The 26,690-nt window shown below is 42.4% G+C and overlaps 1 protein-coding gene and 1 long non-coding RNA gene across 4 annotated transcripts; both read left to right on the forward strand.

Annotated features, from left to right (window-relative positions):
- The first annotated feature begins 1,597 nt into the window (after positions 1 to 1,597).
- On the forward strand, positions 1,598 to 6,329 carry LOC111247180 (uncharacterized). 2 transcript variants are annotated; one of them, XM_022797818.2, is made up of 6 exons: positions 1,598 to 1,773; positions 2,163 to 2,267; positions 2,787 to 2,955; positions 3,547 to 3,795; positions 5,364 to 5,494; positions 5,745 to 6,329. In XM_022797818.2, the coding sequence occupies exons 1-6, from the start codon at positions 1,622 to 1,624 to the stop codon at positions 5,947 to 5,949; spliced, it is 1,011 nt and encodes a 336-aa protein (XP_022653553.1). In that variant the 5' UTR covers positions 1,598 to 1,621; the 3' UTR covers positions 5,950 to 6,329. The 2 variants fall into 2 exon arrangements, with proteins under 2 accessions (XP_022653553.1, XP_022653555.1); XM_022797820.2 differs by lacking the exon at positions 1,598 to 1,773 and adding an exon at positions 1,827 to 1,898.
- Positions 6,330 to 15,072: 8,743 nt separating this feature from the next.
- Positions 15,073 to 23,417, forward strand: LOC147756551 (uncharacterized). Of its 2 annotated transcripts, none has more exons than XR_015324221.1 (4): positions 15,073 to 15,385; positions 16,571 to 17,989; positions 18,612 to 18,776; positions 18,982 to 23,417. It is a non-coding gene; the product is annotated as an uncharacterized LOC147756551 (long non-coding RNA). The 2 variants fall into 2 exon arrangements; XR_015324220.1 differs by having other exon boundaries at positions 15,073 to 15,357.
- Positions 23,418 to 26,690: the final 3,273 nt, after the last annotated feature.

Consider the following 26,690-nt stretch of genomic DNA (forward strand, 5'->3'; position numbering starts at 1 on the left):
TCAGCTACCCTCATTCCGTTCGTGTTTGAGTCACGAATCATAGGGGTTCACATTGATTGTCGCATCGATGGTAATTTCCTATCATATGGTGGTTAGGTGGCGGTGTCATCTAAAGCCACCGAGAACGACCCGTACACACAGGTGGCCGGCCTCTTTGAATGATCATCAGAACGAACCTAATTTCTACCTTCTTCAAATCTCAGTCAATCTGCCAGTCAGTCCACTCGACAGATTTCACCGCCTTCTGGAAACCACTTTCGAGTGCGCGCCAAGATTAAGCTGTGTGTGTATTGAAACACGCCCTGGTAATAGCAGTCAGTTACCTCTCTCTCTGTCTATCCATGCCGAATCTGAATGAGATGATGGATACCTCTCGGGCCTATTGATACAGTTCTAATAAATCAGCTCTAAGGAAAGCCTTTCACCCTGCAACAGACAAGGTAGGACAGAAAATAATGAATAAGTGAAACCGTCTCAATTCGTTCTTTTATAAATTGTAGGAGAATTAGCCTGAGAATATTTTCTACTCTAGCCATTATCACGGTAAGGCGCTGGACATCACGATTAACATTTTACCTATTGGCAGTTTTTCTTCGTTAGTAAAAAGAAACTAAAATCATTTCACCTGGGGTAAACCAGAGAGTCCTTAATGAGGTCCACATTTAGAGGCTCAACAATGCATCAAAAGCCCATTTTTCATATATCTGGAATTGGAGTTTTGGAGAACAAGAGGATATCAATGGCTAATTGAGTCGTTTAGGTAAGTTTCAACGATTAGTCTTTTTTAAAACTTCCTGCATTTTTTCATGCTGTATTCATTGGCCGTTTTGAGCCGATGCATTTTTGCGACATTTGGCCTATTATAAGGCCAAAATTTAATCTCGTTGAATTTTTGTTTATCTGTAGCATATTTGGGCGACGCTCTACAAGTGCGAATGCCGCTCGACGCACGCTTTGCTATTAAAAAACTGTCTAAAGAAACTTTGGACCAAACGAGGAATATTTGAAGCTAATAATGAAGTAAACAGTAATTTTATTGATTAGTCATAACCGTTACGAGTGACAAATATTTGTTGTTATTACATAGACCCATATTAAAGAAAACATTTTTTATTTAGACACGTCGTCCTGTATATATATATATACAGGGCTCGTTCACGTATGATTTGCGGGTACCAACGTCCTTGTGCAGATCCTTGAAACTAAAGGAATCTTCCTACTGGTTTGCAAGACACTTTTGCTTCTCTTCTGTCCTCATCACCATGCAATGTTAGCGGTTTAACATACATATTAAATAACAGTGCACGATATTCCCTAGAAAGCTAAAGTTGATCAGATAATATGGGATCATCGTTAGGCACGCACGTTAATAACGATTCCTCACGTATGGCAAAGCGCCCGATTTAAAAGACTTTCATGTATGGCGTTAGAGTTAGTTATAGAAACAGCATAATAGGCTCGATATGAACTCTCGGTTGTTACAGGACTTTCGTTCCATGAAACATACGTTTAACTGATTCAGACCTAAAAAGACATGGGATAATTTGGGCGAGAAGAAGATCTGATTGATTTGCTAGAAGAACGGCATGCATGTTGTATAGCATTTGTGCGTGCTGATTGCATGCAGACGTCACTGCACGCCGCCCTTTCGTCATGTCGACTCGATACAAACGTGCAGCCAATGGCCACTTCATCTGCAATTGGACTTGTGCCGCCGAAAATAGGCCGCTTACGTTCGCACATATACACAGCACACGTTTCGACGACGATCAGGTTAGTAGACATCTTTCCATATTGAATCTTGCCAAATGTACGTTTGAATCGTACAAAAGAGTGAATCGTGACAAGTTGCTACGGTTCGGCAATCTTCAAAGCATATTGAATTCTACCAAAATGAAGTAACTGACTTCCTGTTTTCTCAAACAGGGCAATTGTCGAGCCTGGTCGAAGGAGTAATGCCTTTAATACGATAGTAGAGCCCAGTGAAATTCGTTTGAAATATGATTGGAAACAATTCCGATTGCCACCAGATTACATATGAGTTGGACCACACATGGTCATTATTGCTACAATCATCATTCACCAAAAAAAAAACCGAAAGCTCGCCGGCTCATTCTGCTTTCTTGAAGGCTTTATTGAACCCCATCCCTTCGTGCTTTCAGGTTGCTTGCTCAACGACTACTCATAACGCTGGTGAGGGAACACGGTACAAAAGTGAGCAAACTATATCTTGGTCCTGGCCTTTGTTACCAGTGGCCATTTACAAGGTATTGTCTTATAGTGAGACGCATGCATTTACATAGATTGACTGTTTCACTTTCGTTGGTTTGTTAATTATACAATTTGGCAAAAATGTTCAGGTATTAAAAGGATCTTTCCTATGTTATTCAATGTGCCGAATGTTGATCTATTTGTAGTGATGTTGGTAGCCAAACATAAGTCTCAGCTTGAAACCTTTGGCATTCAGCGATCTGAGAAGAACGATGCCGACACTACAATGACTAATTTTCTTACTGTGATCAAAAACGTATGAGCCTATGAGAAATATCCATTTTATATTATTATATATATACCCATAATGTACATGTTATTTTTGCCAGATTGTAGTTTGTTAAGCTGCTGTCTCCATGTATCAATTTTTTTTTAGCCGGAGAGTACTTAACGAACATAGAACTTATCAATGCAACGCGTCATTTATCCAACTCGAAATCATCGCATCAGCTCTTCGTTCGCATGTAGAGGACTTTCTATGGTAAAACGCTGTTGTCTGTCTCCTTTGATCGCAGTGGCTTAAGGAATTACAACAGTATAGAGACGATGAAAAGTTCTCGATGGTTGACAGCGGCTTTGCTACTTTTGCAATTGGCAGCAAATGAGGCCTTCTTGTTTTCGCTCGGTCTCGTAGGACTAGGCGTGGTGGGATTAGCCAGCCTGAAAGTCTGCTATGGAATGAAGGTTAGTATACTAAGAACCAGTAAGTTGAAGATAAGGAAGACCGGATTGAAGATATATTATTATATATACGTGCCACTGCAACATGAGTGTCGGCAGACATCGATAACATGTTACGACAAGTACCAAAACGTAAGACAATGCTTGTGGGCTACTAGAAGATCCTTATGGATGTCTTAGTAATACATAACGTACGTGATTTGTTCGCTGTTTTTATAAAGTATTAGACTTTTATTGTAATCCGGCACGCACACAGGTACATTCATATTCATGTGCTTATAAAACGGACCGATGACGCTTAGCAATCCAGTTTAGTCCTTAATAATAGCGACATAGACCCGGCAGTTATCGTTTAATAGTCACTGTACTAGACGCGTTAGGTCACTTCCGCTTATAACGAATACAACTTTTACATAAATTTTTCCAATGTTTACTTAGAACTGAATGAGAAGCAACTGAAATTTTATGTCAATCTCGTATTTAAATTTCGATTCAAGTTATATAATTATAGGCCATCGCTAGGTGGTTATGCCCTATCAAACCCTATTCTTCGTTAAATCGAAAATTTCCAATATGCTTGTTTTGATACTTCAGATGTTGAGTCCTATGTTTCGCAATGATGAAACTTATCATTTCATTCAGGCTAAAGTTGGTGAAGGACAGCCAATGCTCAGTTCAATTTTTCACGCAATAGGTCGCTATAGGACTCCTAAACAAGAGATTCAGGACGTGGAAAAACAAATAGTTCCTGTAGAAGAGGTTCAAGAAAACCCCATGTTACACGTCCCGGCCGTTCAAGTGGATCCTTACCCAAGTGTTGCATCGACAAGGTCTTCCACACGGGTTAGTATATGGCATTTGTTACAGAAAATGGAATTCGGTTGTCCCATAAGTTTGCAGGAGATTTCGAATCCTTGCATTTTTTGGTGATAGAAACACAGTTGAGGGAAAAGGAAAAGCAGGTAGTCATTATATATGTGAAGCTGTCTTCGAATTTTTGTCTAACACCATGTTTGATTCAGTCGTACTCAAATATGGGGTATTTAAAAAAGTGCATTCAAGGTTGGTTTTGAAATTTCGTTTTTGGAAAAGGTTGCCACCTATGGGGCACATGGACCCTATACTATATTAAAGACGGCAAAAAAGTGGTTCGTTCGTTTTCAAAGTGGTGATTGCAGCATTGTAGACAAAGCACGTGCAGGTCGATCTTCTATCCGTAAGATCGATGAGGTTTTTATTGCACTTGATCAGAATCCACGTATGAGGCTTAGCCAAATTACAGAAAATACAGGAGCATTTAGGTCGACTGTTTAAAAGACATCAAGCCAGCTACAATTATGTGACTCGGGCAGGCAGGCATCCTGATTCCCCGTGATCTGACCGATTACCAATTGATGAACCATGTGTGTACGGCCGACAAGATTTACGTCTTTTACAACTTTACGATGGCCATTGCAGTAACGCCTTATAAAATTGCCACAGTGCGCTAGCAGGACGTAAGACGTACAATACAATTGCGTAAGGACGCTCGTAGCAGAAACGTACGTAGGCTATATATATATAATCAAAAACAATATAAACAATAACCTTAATAACAATCCCGTATAATTTTCGTAATAAATTTTACCCGCGTTGAAGTTTGAACTAGCGTGGCAGCACGTCAGTTGGTTGGTTATGGTTACTACAATAAGGCACTCAAAGACTTGCGCATTAGCCCCCTAAATCGTTCCGCCCCCTAGCTCAAAAATAGTTACGGATGATGAAAACTAGACCATTTATAACAATGGCACTTAGAGCAGCTAATGGTCAAACTGATAGTGGTCTTTAAACAAGAGCCAAACCCCACAAAGAGTACCTTGCAAGATCGCATAGGCCACTCTCCCATAAGCGTGCCTCAAACAACCAAGCCCTTATTTCAGTTAAGCGCAATGATTCAATAGCTCAACCATCTAAGGCAATGCATCCGAAGAAAAGCGCCTGACAATGGCCGACAAGTCACAGCCTACCATGACAATGCTCGGCTTCATATATCGTTAATAACTCGTTATATCGTCGGAGTTTAACTACGCAGCCTCATTCAGCTGATAACTTCGACCTTGCTTTTCCGATCATCATTTTTCTAACCCTTACAATATTATCTTATCGGAAAAAAATTTGTACCTTTTGTAGAAAGTGCAGAGACAACCGAACTGAGTATTCTGTCACAATGAAGCTAGTATAATAAGAAGCAGCCTGGAAATTGACAAAAGTCATTGCTCGGCTGTCTGATTTCCCACATCGCTTCAGAATAGCAGATCGAGAGGTTCTTATGTATTCGAACAAATGTTTGCCTAGGGTTGACTATGAATGTTAATTTTAGATAAAATGGCTTACAGTTATGCCAATAATGGATACACTTTTACGTTTGTAAGGCTCGTCGGGCTCTTCTAGGCGGTGTGAAGATCAGCGAAGATCTCTTTCGCTGGATAGCAAAGATTGACGACGAAAAGTGTATTCACCGCTTCTTCTGCTACCTTGGAGCAAGACCTCGATCGTTCGGAAAGTGAGTCCTATAAATTATGATGAATGCTGGACATTTAGGGCTAGCTTAACATAGCCAGGTCAGTTTACGTGTTGAATACTCTGTGGACGGCCATCGTCCTTGGTTAAGTTCATTCCAATTTAGCAGGGAGCAGTGTCAAACGACTGTGTACTATATTAGAGATACATTATAGCTATATTAGGGGTACGATTTCTTCTAGTAGTAAAATCTGATTTATCTGAAATAGGTTCTGCTGATCGTTTGTTTTTAGCGTGGGCCGTTTAACCGACATGGTAATTATAATGGAAGGATTGCCTGATGACAGCTGGGCAGTGAAAATGCATCGTAGCGGCCAACGGGCTGGTTTGAACGCCTGCCCGACTGAATGCAGCGACCGGCAACTACTGACGATTGTGTCGAATCTGGAAAAACACATTTTCGAGACAAGTACCACTCCGATCATTGATTTTAGCTAAAGGCTCATTTATTGTGTACAACGATACTTTCTTTCGTACCGTAAAAATAAAGGATCGAATTCGAGAAAAGCTTTGCTAAACCTACATAGTCCTGTCGGTACCTAAGAGAAAGCGATATGTTTAGTAAACCGCTTGCGCCGTTATACAACATAATACAACGTAATCGAACAATTTATAAATTGCTTCTGGACAATTTGTTCTCATATGTAGGAGGAGGTGCGCGTGTGCAAAGGCCTCTATAATATAAGGCAATGTTTAATAGCAGCGGTTATGCATAAAGTATTACAACAAATTTATATGGTGCGATTGTCGCATAGAGTAAATATCTGAAAATGATTTATAGCCATTCGTTGTGAGTAATAAACGATAGGTGCATTCTACTTGTTAGCAATAATTACAACAATGATCTATTGTTTGCCGTGTTAGCATAATGCAAATCATAGTAAAAATCAACATTTTTTAGCCATTCTTAACACGCTACCGCTATCCCACATTGTCTAACTGCATTTACTTGGGAAGGGACGAATATTGCGAGATGTTTACGCGTAGTCTGAAAACTTCGGTACTCAAAGCCGCGTTTGAGATGCAATGCTCAGCGAAATTGGTCCCTGGTGTCCTCGACAGTCGAAAAGGCAATTTTGCCTGCCACTTGTCAACTTCAAGCAAGAACATACAGTGTTTAGCGGGTTTCAGACATTAAATTAACATCCAATTAGCTTCTGAAGTATAAGGGACTCTTCACATTACCGTGTCTATTGTTCAACATTAGCCTTGAGGCGTATGAGCCTTATGTCAGCTAATTCATTCTATAAAAAGGTTCTTCCAAGGATACTTTTTCGAACCTTGTCACAAGCTATTCGTACTAATTGATAGTAGGAAAGTTTCAACATGTTGATTTGTTGTTTCGATAACTTGCTTCAGAAGACAAACTCTGCGCCGTTTCAAGGATAATTTTCAACCATTAACCACTCCAAAAAGCTCTGGCGTGTAGGATATCTTTTGGATGGAGCAAGGTAGGTAGTGGCATTAATCACCCGTCACTTTTTCACACCCGGGGATTCCCACAGGACAACAAACATGCACTTTGTGCTCTTTGCTCCCCAGTGAGGTGTTCCTACACACAAGGGTGGTACTTTTGGCATGTATTCGAATACGAGTGCTTCCGCTGTACGCAAACTAGAAGCTTTAATCCGACATTGGCGCCCCGCGCTATTAAAATGATAATAACGCCCCCCCGGCTCTTCGAGGGAGAAGCTCTTTGTTAACGTGATGCCGGCAGCACGCGAGTCGTGCTGAATGTTAGTTAAGTGAGACGACAGCGTTCTCATTCTCCTCTTATACATGGTGTATTTCGTGTTCCAGCTTTCGTTCTTCAAAACGAAGCCGAAGCCGAAGCGAAGGCTTCGTTTTGAAGAACGAAAGCTGAGAAGCGCACGAGCTGAAGTACTTCAACTTCACTTGGCTCGACTCAATGCACGAATATGCGACGTGATTTAATGACGTTGACGGCTGACGAGTGTGCAAGCCGTACTCTTTAAGCTCTCGTGCACGCTGGAATCTTTTGTTATGACGGCAACAGGCAAAAAGGCGTAGTTTTTAAATAACAAGTGTTCTAATGATAATCCACCTAATGAACGCTGTAACTGACGACGTCATAAAGGCGACAGCTTAGATATGAACACTTCAAAGGGAAAGAGACCGAGCTACGGAATACTAGAAAACACAGGTCCGCATATCGTAAAGTTAGTTTTCCTTGGTTATTCAATTTCTACCATTCCTTTGGTGTAAACTAATTTTTGCCACTTAGCAATAACACGCAAATATCTGGTCCACAGCGAGTTTAGATTTATTTATTATATTTAATTTTTCCATCATGAAAGTGCACCGAGATATTGTCACCGCAGTAAACGGTCATTGCTGAAGCAAAAGTACGATTTTCGTTTTCCTCGTTGCCGATCTAGTACGTTTAAAGACCTACTTAATTCTGAATACTTCGAAAATTATGTAGATATTGTTGGCGAGATTTCATACATGACAGGTGGCCGACGTCTTGACAGAATGATTAACTAATGAAACAAACAATTTCGGTGGGTTAGGTACGTTCGAAGATTGCGCAGTTCAAAACCTGTAACAGTGAACTGGATTAACAATATCCCATAATGTTTGTTTTCAGCTCATATACTAACTGAATAATTTAGCGAATACGTATACGATATAGGTAAAATTTAGCACCTTTTCGAACGTCTGTGAAATGGAAAAGTCTTCCCCTAAGACCGTGTCCTTTTTCATGCTCCGTCCGTGCGCTTGCTGCAGTTCTCGAAAGTTTAAAGTGTTCCCTTCCCAAGTTAAGGCCGCATTTTCCTGGGGCTTCATGAAGTTGGTGGATGGTACCGATCAGAGAGCAGACGGATACGGTATAGTTGGTACGCTTTGTAGCACCCCATCAGTACTGAGGAGGGCTGCGTGTGATGCACTAACCTGATGCGGCTTGATCGTAATGTTATTATAATGAGATAGTGGACGAACAGCCACCACGGTGGGGTGTCATTACGATAATCCAGCTTTGCGCTGCGCTATTCCTCAAGCGTCAGGCTACCACACATTCCCGCGTACTCTTTAAGAGAGGGAAACCCCCATGAAATCGCAGGAACGCCACGCCTCAGTAACGAGAATCTCTTGAACTAGCTAGCATTGCTTGGTTGCTAGGATTAGATCGTGTTAGCACATCATCGAAACAAATGCACTGCTTCATAGTGGCGTGCAAGGGTGCATGACGAGACTGACCTGACACACTGATGATAATGATAATCGTTCTGCATCGTGCTATGCTGAAGATGTCAACAACATGAGGTTACCTTCATGCGTAAGAACATTTTATTAAAGATAAGATGATTGAACATAAATGCAACGTTAACTAATTTGGACGCTTTAATCGTTCAAGCCGGCTTTCGTTTGTAGGCTTTAATGAAAGGATACCTATACCAATTAAATAAGAATAAAAAAGAAGTGACTTTTGGACATCTGAGAAGAAGTAGGATTTAAGGGATAAACCATATAAGATCTTATCCAAATATGCATCCGTTTGTCTTCAAAGTTAACAAAAATCCGAGATAAGAAAAACCCATGCAACCTACGGAAAAAAACACTTGGAATGAAGAGAGCTTCCACTAACCAATTAGACAAACAGTATTGTGTGATATCGGCTGAATATTCTCTCTAAAGGTAGGATAGCTGTTAAAACCATAGCAGTTTAATATAAGTACGTTGTTCGTTAATGCGAGAAAAATTTTCTTAGAGAACAACTACAACTCTACATGTTGCTGTGATTTGGATACCTAATTTTAGACGTTTCATTTTCAAATATTATGTACCTTTACAAGGTAGCGTCGTACTCAAAAAAAAGAAAAGGCGCCTGTCAACCATTTTCATGAAAAGGTAGGTAACTGACGCCCCAACAACCTTTCCCGAATCAATTAAACTCCACAAAGTATTATTAACTTATTATTTGTTCGAGATACATTCAAACTCCTGTGCATCGACGCTCACTGAATATACATATATATGTAGAATAAAAAACATTTGCCCATGAGATACAATAATGGTAAGAATTATCAAAGTAACTTCTACATGGCTTTACCGACTTGACACCCAAAAAGTAACTCCGCTTGCTCTGCTGGTAATATTGTTGCTTTGTAAGCGTGCCGCAACAGCGCGGAAAGAAAGAGACAGTTTTCTAGTACAAACGTCCTTCAGTTAAATAGTCCCTAAATAGCTGGTCCCCCCCCTAACGAGAAGCGACGATCAACGAATTGTTGAGCACCGACATGAACCTACTCTTTTATCCGGAAAATTCCCACGTCGGTCGACTGATGCAGACGCAGTGAGGTTTAAGGCGCGGCAACGGCACGGAAGTATTTAGAGACGTGTGCATGAGTGATCATCATTGTAGCGTAGTGCTTCACGATACATCCGCCATCGCCGCCGCCGCCGCGGCAGCAACAACTGCCTTAGGTAACAATTGCTATAGCGCAATAAAGAACTGAAGCATAGCAGCACTATTAGTTGCTCTACGTTAACGTCTCGACGGAGCTCTCCTGCAGACGAGCAGACGAAGCAGTAGGGAAGAGCCTACGAAGCCTTTCATTCGCCTCGTTGATGGTAGTCTGGCCTAACTGGCTGGCTTGCCGGCTGGCCTGCAGCTTTGCTCGTTGATTCTTCGTCGTCCTCTCTGGGGTTCATTCATACATAAATATGTCTTGTCGGTTCTTCTTAAAGAGGCCGATTTGAGAGTTGCTTTGAGCCCTGCGCCGTTCTCAGGCAACTGTTAGCGCCGTCACTGGTCCTGCCTCTGCCGTCTCCGCACCTGTACCTGCCATATTCTTTTCATTCATTTCCTTATCATCTGCTCCTTTTCCTGCTGCTCCTTACCTCTTTGCTGCTATATTGTGCTTTCGTTCACTTCGCTACTGCCACTAACGTGTTTCGTGTTGGCGCCAGCGGAGAGGTGAACGGCATTGCTTCGTTTATCTCTCACTTTTTCATTTCGGGGCAATTTCAACTCGACAGCTGCCACTGCCCCGCTGCACCAACTAGCAGTCTTCTCTCCCCTTCTCGAAAACCCCATTGCCACCTATCTGCCTATCTCATTTAGATCTTGTCGGGGCGTTCCTCAGCACAGCTGTAAAACGTGCTTTTCTGCTACGCCAGCGACAGCCGCGTCTCTTTCTCTCTCGCTTTATATATATATATATATATATATATATATAAAGGAAAAAGGGATCAAAGGGGAGTGATAAAAGGACAATCAGTGGGAATAGGGCGGTTTAGGAGATGATTAAGGCTCTTTAAGAATGGAACGATGAGGAAAAAATGAAAGAAAAGAGGGGACATATGTGCGAATCCTTCAAGTGAATGTAGTTAATATAAATTTAACTGTTTAAGTATAAAGTAGCGGAAAAGGGAAAGGAAAAATTTGCAGTAAGGTAACATGAAGGTGCCCGCATGATTGTACCCGAAACTATATTGTTAGAAAAAAAAAAAGGAAAAATCTCACAGATCGAGAAGATGAAGGCTATCCATTAATTTTTTATAGTGCGATATGTGTTCTGCTATTGGTTTTTGTTAGGATTCGTTTGAAGGGTTTGGAATGTATATTTGTAACCAAAAGTAAACATCGAATAGTCTGCGTCGGGCCGTCTCATTTGAGTCAAGTTGATTCTGTAGCTGTAGCACCCATTGATATGATTGTCGATACGATAGATTATGATTAGCCTCCTCCGTTCTAAGGGTGGACAGCATGAGGAGAAATTTAAACGGTTGCTTTGAGAAATATCATATTTTTAACGTCTTTCAAAGCAGAACGCAAACTTAGGGAACAGGGCTATGGAAGCTGTTCTGTCGTCATCGATGCGTCAACACAGAACACAGTATCGTATATGCCTGCAGACTCGTGTATGAAGGTTGGGCTACCTGCCCAGTTTGCGATCGTGACAATTACGGGTTGAAGTGCGCAACGATGTCGAAGAGCTGTGACTAGAACCTGTGAAAAAGGTAGAATAGCTGAAGAAGGAGGTTGCTATCGGAGAGCGGTACGCGGAGTACAAAAAGTGACGAGAGGGTAGTGCACCGGTGAAGTAGGTATGCATCCTTGCATATGCCTAAAAGATCGGAAGAACAACTTTTCTTTCGCTAGAAAACCTCATTGTTTTTTACCGAAAAGGACAGATTGCTGAGAGGATATATGGGCGAGTCGCTAGTCGTGGATTACAGCGTTCCCTCGTCCGGGGCAGGCGGCGGTGGCAAGACGGATCGAAACAAGCGATCGAGTTCGTTCTTTTGAGTCCGACTCACGTCTGTTTCTCTGTCAATTTTCCTTAGCGCCTGCCCGATTTTCTAACTTTCGTTGCTTGCCGTATGACGAACAAAAACACACTCGCGCACAATACGACACAGCCTGCGGATTACACCTCTTAAAGCCGTCTTTTCACGATTTGACATATTGATGGGCATTCCTACGACTGCAGAATAACCTTCAGGCCAGCTATACCAGCAACTACACAACATGCACTAGCGACGCTTGCAGGAGCAACTGTTGTAGAAGTAGTAGAAGACCAGTGTAGACTGTCATCCTCTTTCCATTGAGAGTCGGGCATCGAGGGTTTGAGCATTCACACGTCAAGCCGCTTATTGACAGCATGCGCCTCGCGCTATAGGGCCCGCCTCTTGCTTGTCGTGCATTTTGCACATAGTTCCATCTCTGCCATTATCAAGAGAAGCTGTAGCAACAATTAACATCATGATCACTGTTACCATCGGGATCGCCATCGGGTCTTTGCTCTTTTTCTGTATCACCCACTCCATCTTGTCAATATAGTGAGGAGAAGATCACACGTCAACGACGAAAGACGACCGAAGCATAGGTCTCCGGCGAAGACGAGCGTGGCCCGGAAAAGCGAGGAAAGGACCCAGCAAGGCGCGGTGGTAAACATCTTAACACTCATAGAACATTTGACAGACGTGTCAATATTACGTGTTCGCACAGCGCACAATCCCATTCCAATAGATCCAGCTGTTGTGGCAGTGAATCGAGTACGGCTGCAGTACGGCAAAGAGCATCTTGTAGGGGCATACGACTAATCTAATATGATTGTTGCTAAGCCGTATATACCTACTCACCTATCTATACTAGTATATGTGTTGGGCATTGCCTATGCCCACCGAATATTGTACGATACCTACTGCGACCTCGGAAATATTTGCCATTATATCTACACAGTAGCAGCAGCTGCCGCTGTAAAAATAATCCAGTGGTGTTTCGGTCTAATTGTAGTAACGGAAATGAGGAAATCTGTCTGATATTCGATAGTTGTTATCATTATTAAGCCTAATGTTATTACATCTGCCTCACAACTCATCAAAGAGTGACAAGGTATGTTTACTGAATCAGCGTAAGTGGTGGCAGTTACAATATCATTGCAGTACTCTTTCTGCGAATATACGGCCATATACGTAGAACCGATAAGGTCGACATATTAATAGACACGATCCGTTAGGATCCTTCAATCCGAAGGAGAGATCAACTGGAATGATAACAGATGATATCTCACACCTGAGTCCAGAACTGGAAATTTAAATTAATTTTTTTTTTTTTTAATAAAAATTAATTTTGCGCTATGTTGAAATGACTGATGAGTGCATCACATTTTAAATGTTTCCTTTTTTCACCTTCAGAGAGCCACAGTGCTACCACGTACGCTGGTTGGTTGAGGCCATTGCAAATAGATTTGACGTGGACCACTAGAAAATGTTATGGCGCATCGTGATTTTTGTGACAGACCTGTAAGGGAATACCATTCGTCTAGCTGAAATAACTGGCTAGTTTATCGATCAAAAACTAGCCAGATATTTTTGATTATCACTGATGAAAATTATTCTTTGAATGAAATACACTTGACAAATGTGTTTGTATAGTAACAAATAGTAAGATAAAGACAACTTGTAAATGTTATGACCATTAGCAATGTACTTGTTCAGTTTACTTACATGTTATATGTTATGGAAGGAAATCCGGAACATGAAGGTGGCAATTCAGTACTCAGTAACGCACATCAGTATTACGTACGTTTCCATGCATCAAGTCTGAACTGTCATCATATCTTGTACGTAATCGTTTGCACGTACCTTTCGAAGCACCCACCTGGTTTGATGCGTAACCACGTATTTCAGCTATTTTACAGTGTATATATATTATCGTTTTAATGAAAACGACCATTATCATCGACCAGCATTACCAACTACCATTTAAATCCAGGAAGTTGCTTCAGAGTAGTAAAAAAAGAACGTTAAGCTTATTTACACTGCTGGCTGCTGGCTATAATCAGCTATAATAGCCCTTCATTTTTAACAACTGAAAGTACGCACATTAGGTTCACACTGTATTTAATCAACCACACAGAGTTCCTCATAAAACAACGAATATCTGCATATGTAAACTGCATTATTAAAATTAGAAAAAAAATCTTTCGGTGGAAATCCACTTGATTTTTCCCTACTCGCGTTTACGTTTTAGAGCTCTAACGAACTGATCATATTGTACGAGCTAAGCCTATTCGGTCGATCATTAATCGAAGCTTATTCCCCCCACTGAACAGAGAGGTTCTGGATGGACCGCCTTAGCTCAGTCACAACTGACGTGGGGAGATAGTGTTTTTCCTGCTCTTTTTGATACCTCTATGTCCAAGAGGTCATAGGGGGTTTGTCTAAATGGTTCCTGCTACCGCTCTCTGTGTTTAGCTCTGGCCTCCGATACGCGGCGACATTTGTGAGTCTCACGAATCCGCCTGAACAATTTAACGGACAGGCTGCGGAAATTTAACGAGGCTATGTCAACCAATCGAATTCCCATAAACTCTATTGTAGTCGCTGCGCCACTCACATAAGGTTGGCAACGGGGTCGAACGGCCTAGCAACCTAGACTCTGCTGCACACTATCTCTTCTGCTCAACGATTTTTTGTATTGATATAATAGATTTCTAAGTCTATTCTATTTGTCGATACCGCCCCATTGCTAAAGCGCATTTAATTGAACAGTCAACACGGGCTTCGCACAGGTGGAATCAATCGGTCCGGTTATTTCCCTTCACAGAAAGTAGAATCAACTACTGGCTATAAATCAATTTTACACGTAGAGATTACTCGAAGGCTAGAGAAGTAAACGGTCCCTAGGGTTTTTTGTGTCTCGCATTTGGTTGTCTCGGAAACGATCCCATTACCATCTTGTTACCTTAGCCGTAATACGGCATATGGATTCGTCTACTACAATGAAATATTACTACTTTTTTTTTTGCCGGTACCCAATTATCTTCTCGTATGCTATAATGCTATCTGGTCCGTCTTATTTGCCCACTGGTTCGTGATCGGTGTCCGGCTCATTATTTTGTCGGCTTGTACTTCGTCCGTTGTTTGTATATGCAAACAAAAAGCTGCTTGTACAAGTGATCATCTGGGTCCTTATTCGGCCGTCCATAAAACGTCTCTCGTACCTTTATTCTATCTCGCAAAGCGTACATCGTTTTACCCTTACCCGCAGCTGGTCGTTGTTTTCTTACCCGTTCGTCTGCACTTTCGACCGCCAAGCGACAGAATACGAAAGGGACGAATGTAGTGACGAACGTCTGTTCCATGCATAAAGTTGCTTTTGGCCATACTCCTTCTAATCGTATTACCGTTGCAATTCGGCCAAAGCAGCTCGACGTAAAGGGAAACAAAACAAGAAAGAACGATTCGGTTGTCGGCCAACGCTATCGTTGTTATGCCCGTTATTTACTTTTGACCTGAGTACTCTTCTGCTGGACTATTTACCAATTTAAATATCAAAGCAGTGACAACAGATGACATTGAAAAAGTAAGGTACGTAAAGGACTTCGATTTCAAAGAGGTAAGAATAGAGCACGTGGAGGCTAGCTATGCTTGCCAGCAGAGGCTATCTTAGAACACAGAAAGAGCAATATACTCAAGTAAAACGTAATTCAATGTTTACTTTGAATTTCTCATGGTGCGAATAGTGCGTTCCCGCATACTCCTTCAAACCGTCAACATCTTGTTTCTCCGGTTCGCTCGGCGATCCTTTTCATGCATCCTTAAACAAAGGAGATCACCATCTCTCCCCATTTCCATTCCATCATATAGCCATGTTGTGCGATCTTACACGTGGTGCAACTCACGCCAGTGATGCCACTTGTATATCTGACCATTAAAAACATCATCCCTTTGATACGAAAGCCTCGCTTACACCCCCAAAACCACTGCCGTCGATCGCCTTCTCCCACGCATTCGCTGTACTCTTCAACACTATCGCCCAGTTTCTTACTGTCGAACTCGACCGGGCAGAACATCGTTGTGTAGCCTTTTGCCCCGCCAGAGATGCATCTCTATGGTGGTGGCGTGATGATAGGGGCAAAAAATATCTTTGGGATCATAGCTAGAGCATTGAAAACGCCAAAACAAGTGAGCGCAGGGAAGACCGAAGAAAATCGGTAGAACATTGTTAGTAAACCCTCATCTCTTACATTTACTTCGCCTCGTAGATCCCTCATCGGTCGGTTCTCAGGTGAAATTTACTCATTTTACTTACTTTTCATGATGGCGGCAGCGGCACTAGTAGCAGTCTTTTGTACTGTGCCTAAAAAAAGCATCTAGGAAAATACCTGCGACGAAGAGCAAGCAAACGATGAACGACGAGACAGGTAGCGGCCATAGGCGGCCGCTGGGACGTTCTCGCGTTCATCAATTCTTTAGTTGTGATCTTGTTGAACTGGCGGTGTGATCTTGTGAACAAGAAATTAGATTCGAATCATTTTTGTTGCCCTCCAGTGTATCTCTTCTGTGCTGTTTCCGCAGATATATTAAGGTGCTCTGCTTGACGTGCCACTCTTTGTGAGTGCATGGGGTCTCCGCTACTCCCTAGGGTTGAAGAATATCGTCGTTTGTGTCTGTGAACAACGGGCCGAATGAGTTCAAATCCATTGACCTGGCCAGACCCATGCAGACAATGATCAGGTAGAACTTCTGGGTAAACTGTAATTGATTTCAAGCATGACATTTAATATCTGCTTCGTTCCAGGAAACATGAAGAACAAAATTATCTTCAAGCATAGTAGCAGGCAATTTGTCCAGCTCCTACGGAGAAGAAAAGCCTTAAAAGAACTGTGTAATGTTCCTAGGAAGCCATTACTTATGTTTACTCAAATTCTTTCGTGCAGCTAATACGTGACAGCCAAGGAGAAATTAGCACGACTAGCTAAAGAGCCTATTCTTCTAGCTTGTTTAACAGAATATCCATTGATATTTGGCCTTAAGTAGGCATTATGTAAGAAAAAGGGATTTGGGAGGACCGCAATGTTGAGTCCCTCAAGGCCTGAAAAAGCCTTTCATAGTGAGACCAAGAGCAGAGATACAAGTGTTACTGTCGAAACCATAGCTAACGACCACCGCCGGCAAGAAAGGAATAACAGAAAGCAAAGATGAAAGGTCTCATTGGCACTATATAGCCGGCATATAATCTAACCTATTATATTACACCACCTAAACCGCGACATGCGAAAATCGAAACAGACGAAATAGTCGTAGAGGAAACCTGTCATTAAGGTTCACCCACGCCTATGCCAATAAGCTACTTTCTGACATTGCTGACTATAGGAAGGAAAGACATCTCCTAAAAAAAAACGAAATATTGTTGCCATTTTCTCTATGGAATACCGTCAGGATACATCTATATAATGGTTGCCTTAATCCATACGGCTATAACATATTTAATCGTTGACGGTACACAGTCCGGTGTCTGGCCTAACTCAAGCGCTGTCCGGGGCCGATGACGATATTGCGACAGTAGGACGCCTAGAGATCAACAGCAAACCAGGTCCAATCACGAACTACTCACGTAGGCACTTTCAACCAGCCGTGGCATAATAGAGGAAAGATCGATATAGCGACAGACATTGTGATGGCAGGCAATGCTTTACAGGTCCAATCTTTTGAAAGCGTCATAAGAGCAGAAGGAGTGGCGCTTATGCGATCTGTAGCAGAGTGCTTGGTTAGTCAGGCCAAGGATACGAGACGTGGTAGCGAGTTGGACGTTTTGCTAAGCACAGGATGCTTCCCAAGGAGCGAAGCGTTCTTGTTAACTGAAAGTGGGTATATGGGTAGATATAAGGCGGCCAATAATGTGAGACGGCGAAGTGGCCTGAATAGAAGGGAGTTAGGATGTTGTCGCCGAAAAGCCGAGCAAAACAGGCCCGGTCACGTCCATCGGATATATCGCGACAATCAAAGCCTGACACGATGAGGACAAGGCAGGACAAGATAATATCATTGCGTAACTGAACGCGAATATGCGCAACCAGCATTAGACAACTCGAAAGTAGTTTCGTCGACAGCAATGACAACGACAGGCCGTTGCTGAGAGCGTATTTGGATCGTTTAAGAACTGCTCGTCGTGAACGAGCGGCAAAGTAAGGATAGCGCTAGAACTGGGGAATCAAAGGTGAGAGCTAAACCTGTCTGAGACTGGAGACGAACACTTATCGTATATGCTGAATGATATGTCAATGCAGTGAGTTCAAGATAACGTCATTAAAAAGCAATATATAATAAAGAATAGAGAGGAAGGCTACGGCACAGCGAGTGCAATTGTGACGCATAGTAGTGGTCCCTTTGTTGGATGATGACGCATTGAAACAGCTCTCGCTTCTTGTAATTAATGCGCCGAACCTACATAAAGAAAGCTTGGCAAACGATTTGCGATCTATCTTTTAGCGGCGCTAATTTATGATCTAGCTAGATCAGGCACGTGGCGCCCATATCGGTGGATATTACAGGAAACAGTTACCCGGTGGCGCACTTAATGCCGTATGTGTAGTTAATATATATTTGCCTTTAACTTCAGTTATCGAATTCCCAACAAACCCACAATCTGTCATGTGTCGTTAACCAGTCAGTCTTTCGGAAACCGTTTCATCTTCGTACTCTGTCTGCTCGGCACAATTTGCATAGGGTACTACCATGTTGATTTCTCAGGCTTTTATTCAATAGTTCAATTTCCGAATTTACCGGAGTTAGCGGTTTGAGCTAGACTAACTCACCTAACGTCACTGTCTATTTTTCAGAGAACCTTCAAAGCCATTTTTGGAGTAAGTGTAGTGGCGTCGTTGCGTAGTTCTGCTACAGAGTTCAGCCTCTAAAACAAGGTATTTGTATACAAGTAACCAACGCATGGGAAGCTTTGTTACTTCGTATGCGATCGTCTACCTGCTGACAGAACTAGTTATTCTGTGAGTAAAAGTCTACAAAACCACCCGTCCATCGTCGGACATCGTTACTGGTGTTTTTTTTTTATCCTGCTTTCTAGCAACAGTTCCAAACTTTTTCATGGTTAGAAATATCAAATTTGATTCTACCTTTGTATAAACCCCTTGTCCTTGCAGTGCCTAGAAGTAAACTTCCATTGCTAAGCCCATAATTTTGCTTCCACTGCAGGGAGTCCCTTAAGTCCAGGAAACGATCAAGCCAAACTATACTACCAACGTGCTCCTGGATGTGTTCCCGCCTGTTTTAACTAATCGTCTCACTTAGGTATATAGTCCATGAAACTTTAGCACGCTTACCTGAATGTAATAGAATCCTGCCGTAAATATTGTAAAGGCAGAAAACAACGATGTTGAAAAAGAAGGTCTATCGTGCGCTGGAGAAAGTCTTTCAAGGTAACCTTCCTCTCTCAGAGAAATAGACGATCCATACTCTAGTTGCCTCGTCTGTCATGTCTAACTCACGTAATCTGAATTTTTGCAAACGCTATCCATTTTGCCATACAAAATATATGCCTACAGAGAAATAATAACTATAATTAGCTTAGCTATTTTGATACACGCCAGGCATAGAATTTAAATGAGTACAGTCTACCCTAATGCTAGTGCTTTAGCACTACCATGCTAAAATACTTCGCTTACCATCCCATACAACTTCAGATTGGTAGGAAATTATTACTATGAATGTCCAAACATCAAAGATGTTCAGTACTAGCAGGTTTCAATGATGTAACGGCGGCAGCAATGTCAAGCAAGTCAATCACTTTAAATGTTCATAGTTCCTAGAAAGGCATTGCCAAGCTCAAAGTAGCTCTAACGTTAAGTTAAGCAATAATGTATTTTCTGAATAAATTGACTTTACACAAAAATACCCTACATCTTTCGAAGAGCTCCGACAGCTCCTAAACACGTCTATGACCTTCTTGCGTTCATTCATTTGCCACACAGGTCATACAGGCTTAATAGTCGAAAATAGGTCAAGGAATATTTGGCATGACTTTTTTTGCATTTATTTCTATTGCATGGATACACCGTATGCTTTTTGTTGAATCTTCTATTATGTATAGAATTTTACAAATGTCTGGTTATGTCATCTGGCATTTTGTTATACGCTAGGTATATTATGTTTGACCTACGTCAACCTTTAGGTTGACAAGCAAGACGTGTACATACGGCGCGGCGATTAATGACGGAACTGATAGCAGCGTAAGCGTTTCGCTATGACTCCGCTCGTTCAAATATTTTTTGTCTTCCAATTTCAGAGTTTACTTTGTTTATTCGAAGGACTCTAACTCGATGACGGGCATAGCCTCAATCTAAAACCATTACAATCGGCAGCAATGGCGTCATCATCATCGCTAATGTTTTTTAGCTGGCGGCCACAAAACGATTTGTCAATGCAGTTGAAGAGTTCTGCTACTTCTTATATGCACCATTCAATGGTGTACGAGCGTATCGCAGCAGCTGTGACGGTCATGAGCGAATTGTTCATTTGGCCTCGACTAGCTTCTAGAGGAGTGGTGTATCACTTCGTACCAAAAGTACGTGGCACGCACTCCTCCCTCTCTGGCCTGCTGCTACCGTTGTTGTCGTCGCCGTCGGCACTGCGGGCCTTTTGCTTTCGCATTCTCTCAGCTAAGCGATGATAGTAGTGTCGATGCGCACGGCGCAGTCTAAATGAGAGCGGTTGTACGAATCTGCGGTGGCCTGCGGCAGGCCGAGCTGAGCCATTGTTGCTTTTCTAGCTGGCATATCTGAGCCGGCTTCCTGCCGCGTTCGGCGCTCATGCGCGTATTTGCCGCCGCACGGGATACTCACATCCAACTTCCTCTGTGAGGCCCATCCTCTTCACCGTTTCTACCATTCCACTCTTTTCCTTACTGCTCTACACAGAGACAGGGCATGTTCGTGCGCTCTTGGCATTAACCTTTGCAAACTACATACGAGAACAACAGTAACGATGCCGACAACAACAACAACAACAACAACATCAATGGCAGCAGCAGCAGCAGCAGTTAGTGTACAGCAGGTAAGCGCAGTCTAAGGCCGTGTCTCGCCCCTTTTTGCTGGCGAAAGGAACGCGTCAGGTAGGCTAAACAGAGTCGAGAAGGACTGCCCTGGTGGACCTCGACCACCCTATCCTGCTCGAAAGAGCCAATGAGCTACAAACCCTCGAGTGTGGCCCTATACGAGCCGGCTGGGCTGTATGTGGCCGCTAAGAGCCAATCGATTGGTACGCAAGTTATATGGCCATAACACGGATGTTGCTTGGATAAGGCTTTGCCAGGGAATGGTACTAATGTACGGTAGAGGGACCTGGTTACTCTTCTTTGCTTATTTTTTCGCCGCAAGAGTCCTTGGTGATGGGTTACGGTAGGGGGCTCAGGAGTTAACAGAGGCCCCAAGGTTAGAGCGGAGCCCTTTAAGCTTTACAGAGAGTCGGAGGGAATAAAGCAAAGAGAGAGGCAGTACGAAGCACAACGGGTCTTGGGGATTGTTTTAGTATATAACGAGAGAGAGAAGAGTTCGGGTGTTCTTCGAAAGCAGGAATGAGATGGGGTGGGGTGGCAACGCGGCGAGACTACTAAAGGGCAGAAGGCTGGCTGAACACGTGCAATTGTTATTTAATAGCTACTTGGGTGGCTACCGATGCAGCTAAGGCTGCACGCGCTGCTCACTTAGGGAGCGAGACCAAGCGAATGAGAGGAGTTCAGAAACTCGAGGAAAATAACGATGGACAGCAGTGGGGGATGTTCAATGGGGAGAATATAGGGCTTATATAATCACAAGGCTGTTTGTGACCGCGCTTCAGGTGCACTCACGCCCCAGGTTTTCTCTTCTGGCCTTTAAATAATCTCGAATAACTTGCATTCTAAGGCGCATCCCCGATTCGTGGTTGCCACTGTTTCGGTGGGTAGAATTGTCGAACTTATTTCTGCTACGAGGAAAATGGAGAATTGATTACGTCAACTGGAGACCATAACGTAAAGGCTAAAGTTAGAAAACGCGCTTTTCCCTATTTTGTTGAGCTGAGTGACATCACTGGTGACCTAATGAAGGTCACCATGAACCATGAGTCTTAAATGACCACCAAACGCGAACAAAATAAAATGAGGATCCTAACAGAACCGCGGTCGGGAAAAAGCCCAGTTGGCTAACCTAAATGCTGTTTCTTAGTTCATGTGCTGGAGCCATTGATCAAGTCACGATTTACTTTCCACGGTGATGATGATTATAATGGCTATGTACTTTTGTGAGAATACGATTGGGATGTAGCTTTCTTCAAGCAAGCATACGAAGCATGTGTACATCGCGTAGCTACTTTACCAAACACGATGGTTGATTTTTAAACCCGAATAACCGCATAGATGTCATGCAGAAACAGGCACGTTGACACACACGGGTCATCAATGTACTATCTGTTGGGCCCAGTATATGTATTACGACTGAGCCCAGCAAACGGGTCGTTTGATCTGGCAAGTGCCTTTCCCTACGCAGACGCGGTATTTGGCCTGAGCGTTAGAGGGGGAAATGTGGAAAGAGTATGTATGTGGATTCGTAAAGAACCGAAGTGAAGTAGGTATTTATAGGGGTTTTCGTAGGGACCTCGTACAAGTCTGGGGATAGTTACAGGGTAACGATGTAGGCGGTCATTCCTACCGGTGTTGATACAACTGTGTGTCAGCCTCCCCCGAGGCGGTTTCGCGGATGAGCTATACAATTCTGCCAGGGGTGTTTCGGGAGAGAACCCGGCGACAATGCTTTGTCACACGCGCGTAGTGAGCCGAGCCTCCGCCCTGACTATCCCCTAGGACAACCGACTGCGGTTCAGATGAGCCAGGGCTGAATGGAAAGACGTGCAGGGTTGACGATTGGCTGAGCGTTGATTCAAGTGTTTAGATTGTTACATTATCGACCGTCACTCGCAAAGCTTCATGTAACCATTGGCCTAGAAGAGGCGCAGGTTGTATTGCTTATTCATAACGGTTAGATGAAGCATTAACGAGCCGTCGGTTATCTGCTCGCAAGGGGCTCGATCTCAGTTGAGGCTACTGACAAACGAGAAGGATTTTGATCCGCCACTGATGACAGTTGATGACAGCAAAACAATCAGCCCACACACGCAAGCATATCTTAAGGGAGTAGTGAATAGATTTACGCCGTATCCAAACCCAAATCAGTGAGTGTAATCCGCTTGCCGAACTCGTGCTTCGGAGATTGTTTATTTCTATTGATCACCTGTCTGCAGCAATGTCCCATTAGTGTTTGGTATTATAGGACAACAAAGGCAACTAACTGATAGGTCGCGATATATTCTATACAAGCATTTTGCGTTAAGTTTGTGTTGACCCATGGTAGACTAGCAAGTTTTTGAACTTCGTTTAAAGAATGTGCTTGTTAGAGAAAGAACCTATTTGCAACATTTCTTTCCCCATAGACTTTCTAGGATTTTATTGTTGTTCTGTCCTTACTTAAATGTTGCAAACGACGAACTGTTTGAACACTTTGCAGATCCTTTCTTCAAGGGCATAGCACAATTCTAACACTATTAAAATAACTAACTATATAAATATATTTTATATATTAGAATGTTTCAAATAAATTCAATATTATACTTGTTTTTATTTTACCTAGGTATCAGTTTTGAATATCGCGTTTTCTCTAGCCCGCAAGGTAGTCATAGGTATTTACTACCTGTAAATACGATTCAGAAATTGATAGAGTTACGATAGTAAAGGTTACCTTGTGGCTCCTTTTCCTTATCTGTTTATTGGTGCAAATTTGAGAGAATTGCAAACAAAGTAACCGTGTAACGGATAACATAGAGGCAAATTCGACTAGCGGTGCAACGTTGCAAGAAATAGGTTCGATATTCCATCTATTCTAGAAATTCATTCTAGCGTTTTTATTTCAAACAGCCATTGCCAAATTTAGATCGAACTAGCAGTTTGCTTGAAAGATACTGACCTAAATACGTTTGTCAGTTTGCTGTGACAAACACTGTTACCGTTTGGCTGATTCTTTCCTTGCCTGTGATGCTCCATGGTATTTTCCCCCGCGATACACTTAGACGTAATTTCAGTAACAAACTGTCTACTTCATAGAAGCCTCTGTAGTACATCATGTACTACGATGAACCAGACAAGTGATCCTTATACGAGTAAATTAACGTAAGGAAATGGCTTAACAATTTCATCTAATAGAACCAATGTTCCTTATCAGTAGTATAGCTTTTGATCGGGTAGCGTTGGTAGCGCATCCAAACATTACCAAGGTAAAGTCAACAGTTACTTAAGCTGCATTGAGAAATTTCCTCAAGTAGAAACTAGAGAAACCACGTCTTCAACGCCTACCCTCTCTATCTTTACATGGGTAATTTCTGAAGAAGCGTAAAGCATCTGCAGTACTGCGTCACGAATTCAGTATCCTACAGACAGGCTATAATACCTTATGGCTACTGGAGACGCTCATCGTTTTCTAACAAAATGAAGTTATTAGTTCGTCGTTAATTTTTGTACGCGCGAGCCACTCCATCTTACTCCAACGATGGGCTTTATCGTACTCTGTCCGTAACTCAAAATTCGAAGGGCCATCGAAAATCGCTTGACCAGCGTATCTAAGATCGGTCACAGTCTTTTTCAAAATCTACGTCTGAAATGGGTGCTCTTCACTCGAAAGCCAGGCCTCCCTGGGTCACCTAATCAACATCTCATCACTCAAACGTGGCCAACTTCAGGAGGTTAGCGGGTGGCGGTGATGAATTTTGTGATGCACACGCGACGACGGGGTAGTTAAGTAGAAAACCGTGATGACCGCGACTTCAGTAACTTCTACAGCGGCAATCATTCCCCGAGTCGATGGCATTGGCGAAAGGTTAAAAACACAAATCGCTTTTGTTTTGAACAAACAATTACAGAAGCTGCATGTCACAGTTCACCGAAAATTCGCGAGCTGATCGGTTACAAACATAATTGCTATAGTATGGCGGGGGGTTGAAACGCTAACAGGGATAAGGCGTTCAAAAACCACATCAGGCCTCTGTAACTACAATTAGTATACGAGTAGTCTAATATATATCCGGGGATAGATATCAAATACCGTATAAGGGATGTCAGAAATTCATAGAGAAATTTTAGATATTATTTTTTTACCGAAGAATAAATTTCGGTATACAAATTAGTCATTATTATTAAATTTCACATACAAAAATATATTTTACATCCTTTTATCAGAACGACTATAGAGAATATGCCCTTACGAGACATTGTATCCTATATTTTTCTATAGAAAAATTTTTTCCTTTATAGGAAGTTTTTCGCAGAGGATATTTCGCTTGTCTGTAATGCCCGGTGGTTGGAACATAACACAATATCAGTTTACTAGAAAAGAAAGCCTGGCTTTTATTAGAATTCCCTCAGCAAAGATTTTGATTATAATTGGAATTAACTTAATCAGATTTGTATATTTTGGTAATATTTAGTGGTTATTAGTTACGTCTATGTCCATTTATTTCGGATCGGGCAAAAACAGTCGAATCAGGGCAGCAAACGCATCGGTTTACAACCAATCAGTAACATGAAAAACCTAATATCGTAATTAGAAGCGGCCTGAACATACTAGGAGCAGGCCGCATTATATTGATTTTCGATTTGGTTTTTAAATAAAATATTCCGTTGTAACAGAATCTCTAAGTAGTAAGCGTTTAACAGTTTTCTCAAGAGCAATTGCGTTCAAACGTAAAATAGCACACCTACAATAACAGGTAGTGACATGCGTAGATCTGAATAACACCAAGGACTTCCGCGTTCGAAGACTCCGTATTGTGACCGTACTGTCTGTGCGTGAAGCAGTTCAATCCCTTCATTCGGCTGACGGTTCGGCGACCCGTTGTAATAGAGTAGAAAGCTGGCCGAGATCGTGACAGGAAAGCCAATCCGGACAAATATCTCTACTATGAAAAAAAGGGTCCCGTTCCGCCTACTTATAGCTAGATACAACGTGAGTGCACCTTGCTCCTCATTTTCGCATGTTCCTTTTTCTCGTATGCCTAACGTTACACATTTGGTACATAGACTCGGAGGGCCGAGCGGATCAGGAGGCTGATCTCTGCAGGGAGTTAAACGTACACAGTGACAAGAAGAAGAGTATCGTAAATCCGTAGAAAGCTATTTCGAGTGCCGTCTCCGATGAAGTCCTGAAGCCTAAGGATCACGCTGGCGGCATCGACATAATTCCCTACTGCTGCTAGCTCCCGCCTTCAACTGACATATCACAATGGCCAGACCGAAGGAATAATGCGTCGGATCCACGGGCGCTGCTGCTTCCAACCCTACTACGTACTACTAGCCCAATTAGACGAGGAGAGCAGAATTGTATGACTATGTACATCTATGTGTGAGCAACGCGCATACAAAAGCACAACACTCAGAAATTGATGAACACCTCGTCATCTTTGGCTCCTGTTACAACTGTGTACAGCTCCTCGATAGGAGGCCTGTTTCACGTACACAATGCACAGGTGTTTTCTTTTAGGCCTGTCTTCTGTCGCTTCTGTTCGTAAACAGAACCCCAATGTCATCGGCCTTTGCCAAATCGTCTGTACAATAGAGGCTATGAAATGTTCAGCTCAATGCAGGAATCTGTGGGCGTCGATAGTCGAGACGATACATTTGCTTTACCGTACTAATATGCGATGTTTATGCCGACTGAATCCTGCAGGTGAGTACGGGAGGGCTTGGAAAAATGTGGTAAAATGACGGCTGATGTCCTATTGGGAGTGGAATAATTTATATGCTCTGCCTCTTCAAATAAATTAGACAGCTCTATCTGACAATATCAACTGGTCTGAATTGTGCATATTGTTCTATTATACAGTAGCTG

This window comes from Varroa destructor, unplaced genomic scaffold, assembly GCF_002443255.2.
Source record: "Varroa destructor unplaced genomic scaffold, Vdes_3.0 BEIS01000003.1, whole genome shotgun sequence".
Classification (NCBI taxonomy): domain Eukaryota; kingdom Metazoa; phylum Arthropoda; class Arachnida; order Mesostigmata; family Varroidae; genus Varroa; species Varroa destructor.

What these genes read in the sequence shown, in the direction of transcription:
- LOC111247180 (XM_022797818.2), top strand. Translation starts at nt 1,622, where the DNA reads ATGCAGACGTCACTGCACGCCGCCCTTTCGTCATGTCGACTCGATACA. An exon ending in TACCAGTGGCCATTTACAAG is followed by an intron (nt 2,268 to 2,786) that starts GTATTGTCTTAT and finishes CTTTGATCGCAG; the next exon opens with TGGCTTAAGGAATTACAACA. An exon ending in CGACAAGGTCTTCCACACGG is followed by an intron (nt 3,796 to 5,363) that starts GTTAGTATATGG and finishes TACGTTTGTAAG; the next exon opens with GCTCGTCGGGCTCTTCTAGG.